A 6,000-nucleotide genomic window follows, 5' to 3' on the forward strand; every position below is an offset into this window, starting at 1 on the left:
TGTAATCCCAACAGTTTGGAAGACAAGAGGAACACGTGAGGGCAGGAGTTTGAGACCAACCCAGGAAACGTAACAAGCTCCCATATCAACAACAACAACAAAAAGATTTCTAAAAAATTACCATGCACCTGTAGCCCCAGCTATTCAGGAAGCTAAGGCAAAAGATCACTTGAGCCTGGGAGGATGCAGTGAGCTACGAGTATACCACTGCACTCTAGCCTGGGTGACAGAGCACAACTCTGCCTCAAACAACAACGACAACAACAAAAAACTATTGAAGTATAAAAAAGAACAGAACTAGTTCAAGTTCATTCTTGTTAAAGAAAAAAACTAAAACGTGTGTTTCCTAAATGTTTTTTAAGCCATGAGTTCTGGACTTAATAGAGTCCTGGAGGTCAAAAGATAACATTTCTAAACTTGGCAAGGATAAGATTTCAGGCACCATTAAGTACCAACCACTAAAGCAGCAGCACTCCTCTGCCTGTGGTATCAATTGCACAATTAGCTGCATTACTGCAGAAGGGGGAAAGGGGGAGACTGAACACAAGACCTAGGACAATAGGTTAGCCTCTGAAGGTTGGTGGGGGAAAAACAACTTCCTCTTGAAACGACCTCTGCTAAGTATTATCCAAGTCTCTCCCAACGAGTATAATTTTGACACAATGTAAGCAGATTGACTTTTTAACCTAAGACCATCAGAATTGAAAGATTGTGTTTACAGTGTTAGTCAGGTAAACCATATTAGTTTGGTATACTCAAGCCTTTCACCAAAGCATTGGCATACCTTCAACAGATGATTTTCACGCAAATTATTTACACTAAGTCCATGGCAAAATTTGAACAGTTTTGACGATTCAATTAACTTTTTTTTTTTTTTTTTTTTTTGAGACAGAGTCTCGCTCTGTCACCAGGCTGGAGTGCAGTGGCGTGATCTCAGCTCCCTGCAACCTCCACCTCCCGGGTTCAAGCAATTCTCCTGCCTCAGCCTCCCAAGTAGCTGGGACTACAGACGTACACCACCACGCCCAGCTAATTTTTCTATTTTTTTTTTTTTTAGTAGAGACAGGGTTTCACTATGTTGACCAGATGGTTTCGATCTCTTGGCCTCATGATCCGCCTGCCTCGGCGGCCCAAAGTGCTTGGATTACAGGCATGAGCCACTGTGCCCAGCCTCAAGTGACTTCTTTAAAGTATAAATGGTCCAATTTTGTGGGAGGCTGCAGGAAGCTAAGGACCCATTAACAGAGTATTCTGGTCCAGTTTGTCCCTGAATTTAAAAAGCTTAGAAAACCAACAAGCTCTCTGGAAGCACTTAAAAATGAAGGATGATGGAATGGGAGAAAACAAACCTCTTCCAGTTTGTCAATGATCATAGCAAAGGCTTTGAAGATGGCATTAGTGGGTCCAGCCAAAGTGATAATTCTCTCAGGACAATTCCCTTCTGAGATGTTGATACGTGCACCACTCTAGATAGGAAACAAGAGCCAAAAGATGTTAAACAGACAAAGAAGATCTGAGTATGTACAGGATGTATAGCACCCTGTAAGAAGGACAAGGAGCTGCCAATGTACACAATCCTGATGCAAGGCAAAGTCAGCATCATTTCAAACACTCCTCCATGTCTATCCTCAAATATAGCCTACAGGAGCTGCCGTAAGTCTTGAATGAATTCTATGACTTGTCAAAACCACACTTCCCAAATAAAAAACAAACAAAAAAACTGCACTTTCCAGATTATCATTACAAATAACCAAGCAGAAAAAAATACAGGTTTCCCCTACTGAGAACTTTTTTTTTCTTTTTTTTAAATAAAGACAGGGTTTCACCATGTTGGTCAGGCTAGTCTTGAACTCCCAACCTCAAGTGATCCGCCTGCCTTGGCCTCCAAAGTGCTTGGATTACAGGCATGAGCCACCATGCCCGGCCAAGAGCTTCTTCCCTCTAACTTCTGAAAAAGAATTTTCACTTGTTTTAAAGGTTTTTCACTTCCCAAAGTTAACAATCTCAAGTCTTTCATAACTTACCTCTTCGCGCATCTTCTTAACTGATTCTCCTTTCTGTAAAAGGAAAAGTCAAGCATGAGCTCCAACTGCTATTTCAATCCAGAATGACTAAATGGTAATTAGAGTTGAAGTGAAATTGTCTTACCTTTCCGATGATACTGCCAACTTCCTGCAATGGAGAAAACTAATTATCAGTTAAGAGGAAACTCACAAGTTTTCCTTTTTCAAAATATATTTTATTTTTCCTTTTTCTCCGCATTCTAATGAAGTATTCATTATGAAAAGGAATTTTAACTATCCAGCCAACCAACCATCTATGCTAATTATTACCCCAAAAGAATGAGTTTTGAAGATTTATTGGGGGGAGGGGACTTGCTATAAGCAATCTCCATGAGAAAATTCTTACCTTCCAGATTGAGACAGTTTTTGGCTCCAGCCTCTAATTAAGCCTTTCCTGCTCAGTGGAGCTTCCTAGTAAAGTCTGTCCATTTTCCCACTACACTCCATTAGGGAAATATGCTAAAGCCAGATGCCCCACAGTGCTAATCTGATGAGCTCCAAGATGCATGTCTGCTCTTCCTGGCCCCTCCCCTAGCAGTTACTATGACCCAATTTCCCAAGCTGGAGCATACCTTTCCATGCATAAGTAGCCGGATGGTGAGAGTGACATTTAATCCACCTTCAATCACACCGGTGTCCATGTCGAGCAGTGTTCTGGGGAGCTGGACTCTGGGGAGTGGTCAAGTCTTTGGTCACTGGTGGGGGGTAAAAGCCAAAAACTAAAATGCAAACATGACCAAAATTAGAGGAGGAAAACAAAAGGGTTATTATTTCCCAAGTTATCTTCACCTTATCAATATTTTCTACTTTACACTTTTCCTTAAATGTCAGTATGTCAGACTTATAAACACACCAAGCACAACTGCATGACAACATTTACAGCTCAAGTTCTGTTACAGAGTGTAGAAGGCAACTCTCCAGTTCCTCTCATTGACAGGGTTTCCGCTGACTCTGGGGACGAGGAAGGTTCCTTCAATTGGCAATGGTTCTAAGGGAACTGCTGAACGTGCACCACTTGTCCTTCAGCAAAAAAAGCTTCAAAGAATTCAGAAACACCTGGAAATCATGAGAGCAAACCTCTAACTACAGTGAGGGCAAATAACCTTTTGTTTCCCTGCTGGGGAGCATGCTGTTGAAGTTGAAATCGAAAGAGAGCACATGTAAATTTTCTTAGTAGTAGCAATTTCTAGATAAGGAAATTGAGATGTATCCCACATTACCAATTTCAAACGTTGATGGCTAACACCAAATGGTTTCTAGAAGATTTAGATCAACACAATCACTGAAAAGGCATTGTCTGAGATGCCCTCCATGCAGGGTGGGGTTCCACATTCCCTTCTGAAAAATAACTCAATACACTGAGTACACTTGAGTCCTTTTCTCCTATTCCTCCTTCCAGCCCATCTTGACAGTAACTCAGATTTGAGATGTTTTCCTTGCTTTTGTGTTTGCCATCCAGTTTTTATTTCAAGTCTATTAAATCTTAAATTTCCTTCCAAGGAAATCAATGTAAAACTGGCATTGCTAAAATTTCTGTTTTTAGGAACAGCAGCAATGTGCCTTTCCTATATAGGATGGCCTTTTTCCCACCTATGAAACAATTCCTAACATTGTTCCTAACATTTCTGCTTTGGAATAACTAGATATGTGTACAAAGAAAATTTGTTTTTTGGATATGCCTTCGCCTTCAATACCTCCTTTATCTTTAAAAAGGACCTCTCTCCCAAGTTGTAGAATGTCCCCAATGACATTTTAAGTATCCATACTTTTAAAACTCAACATGTCATCTCTCTCCTCCCACAGCTAGATTTCCTCCTTCACAAAACCAGCCACTGTGTTAACTTTCCTCTAACACAAAAGCCCATACCCTAAATATCTTAGGTGCTTAAGTGGCTGTCACACCATTCTGTATATGGCAAACTGTCCTCTGGCTACTCCAAGAATGTGATTATATAAGTGCATCCCCAAAGCACATCATTTCCCTATTTTCAGATTACAACTAATTGCTGGCAAAATCCCAGGATTCAACACTTTTCACTTATGGAAAACCAGTGCTTGGTGAGGAAAGAAGCATTAGGTGTACAAGAATGGCTTTCTTTTTTAAATAAGATATGGTAAAAATCTGGCAGTTTAATTCCTCACCCCCTTGCAGATTTAATAAGAAGCCCTTTACAAATATCACAATAACGCAACTTCGAAAAGGAAAAAAAAAACCCAAAAAACAAAAAATCCAGGAAACCTATTTGAAGCCATTTCTTTAGGTAAAGTACAAAGATGCATTTCTAACTCCAAACCATCTTAGTAATCCAACAAATCTGTCGAATTTCTCTCCCGACTTGGTCAAGACAAACGTATCCCATTCCAGCAATCCATCTGCTAATACTGCTGTCCAATACCCCTTCTATAAATAGCTCGGTCTGGGTCTACATCGGCAGGCATTTTGTAATTTAAAAATTCGTTACCACGAAAAACGTCCTGATTAACTCGGCAACTGGGAGCCCATCTACTCTTTAGTTAACTCCGCAGACCCCTCTCCCCTCGGTCATCCAAGCATTTTCCACTTAAGATAAAAAAGCCCCCCCTTCCCTCGACAAGAAAGAAGAGGGGGGGAAAAATAAACGGTTCGGTCGGGGGGGGGCGCTGCGATCCAGGGGGAGGGGCCGGACTAGTAGCGCCTCCTCGTGTGGCTGCGCCAGCGCCTGACCCCCGCGGGGAGCCGCGCTCACCCGCCCGGCCAGCAAGCCGGCCATCGCCTTCCCCCACCCCCCACAACCAACAAATCCACCGCCGCCCCCCCCTACCGCGCGCGCGCCCTCCCTGACTCCTGCGCAGCCGCCACCGGGAAAAGGCGGGGGGAGGGGGTAGGCCTTGCGCGAGGCCTACTAGGCCGCGCCAGAGCCAGGGCCTCGCGTGAATGACCGGCCAGGCACAGTGAGGTGGTAGGCGCTCACGCGGGACTACGCAAGACCGGGGCTCGTGACCAGGACCCGAGCCCGCTAAGAAGGCAGGAGTGGAAATTGTAACCATAGCCGGGGACGCAGGGGAAATTTTTAGGCTTACCTGCAGGCGCGAGGCGACTGAGGGGAAAAGGGGAGCGGGCGGGAAGGGGAAGGGCGGGAGGCCGGGGGCGGAACAATAGGGGCGGGCGGGAAGGCGAGGGGGGCCCCGCGGGCGGGCGGAGGAGGAAGGGGGGGGTGGAGGAGGAGGAAGGGGGAAAGAGACCCCGGGGCGGGTGGAGGGCGGCGGAGGGCGGGCGGGCGGGCGGGCGGAGGGCGGGCGGGCGGGAGAGGGCGCAGGCTGCGGCTGCTCCGGCTGCTGCCTCTGCTGGTCTGGGAGGGGGACGGGGCGGAGCGGCCTGCTTTCAACCCCGCGCACCCTTCGACCCCGGAAGCGCTAACCGCCCCGGGGCCGGCGAGGCGATTGCGTCGTCCAAAGCTTCCCCACGCAATGCAGACGGCCTCCCGAAAGCCTAGAGCGGCTCCTTGGATAGCGTCAGCACCAGCGAGACAATGGCTGCTAGCAAACGGCGAACTGCTATAGAGAGGGAGCGTCGGGGGGGCTGGAAGGAAACCAGTGGCCCCTAGCGGACTGGCTGGAAAGTTCAGGCGTTAGTGGGGAGAGGGAGCAGTCGCCATGGATCAAGAAGTGGAGAAGAGGAAAAAGGGATGGGTGGAAAGAGGATGAGAAAGGATGAAGAAATCCCAGTAATCTACAAGGATACTCAAAAAAGAAAGGGAAAAATACTTGTCACGTTAAAGGTGACCATTACATCAATTCCTTAGTCTTAAAAAGAAAGATACAGGGCCGGGCACGGTGGCTCAAGCCTGTAATCCCAGCACTTTGGTAGGACGAGGCGGGTGGATCAAGAGGTCAAGAGATCGAGACCATCCTGGTCAACATGGTGAAACCCCGTCTCTACTAAAAATACAAAAAACAT

General features: G+C 46.0%; 1 protein-coding gene across 43 annotated transcripts in view; it reads right to left on the bottom strand.

Annotated features, from left to right (window-relative positions):
* PCBP2 (poly(rC) binding protein 2) overlaps positions 1–5,453 on the bottom strand; it is a 25,716-nt gene extending 20,263 nt beyond the window's left edge. For 39 of the 43 annotated variants that reach the window (XM_032292449.1, XM_032292495.1, XM_032292463.1 and 36 more), the window contains exons 1-5: positions 5,124–5,453; positions 2,636–2,782; positions 2,149–2,172; positions 2,025–2,057; positions 1,350–1,466 (exon numbers count right to left, since the gene is read on the bottom strand). In XM_032292449.1, the coding sequence (XP_032148340.1) occupies positions 1,350–1,466; positions 2,025–2,057; positions 2,149–2,172; positions 2,636–2,704 (243 nt within the window). In that variant the 5' untranslated portion in view covers positions 2,705–2,782; positions 5,124–5,453. Of the gene's footprint in view, positions 1–1,349; positions 1,467–2,024; positions 2,058–2,148; positions 2,173–2,635; positions 2,785–4,525; positions 4,654–5,123 lie in introns of those variants that run through there. The other 4 variants (XM_032292469.1, XM_032292405.1, XM_032292243.1 and 1 more) reach the window with 4 other exon arrangements.
* Positions 5,454–6,000: the final 547 nt, after the last annotated feature.

The sequence above is a fragment of the Sapajus apella genome, unplaced genomic scaffold (assembly GCF_009761245.1).
Source record: "Sapajus apella isolate SASKATOON/1434 unplaced genomic scaffold, GSC_monkey_1.0 scaffold2, whole genome shotgun sequence".
Classification (NCBI taxonomy): Eukaryota; Metazoa; Chordata; class Mammalia; order Primates; family Cebidae; genus Sapajus; species Sapajus apella.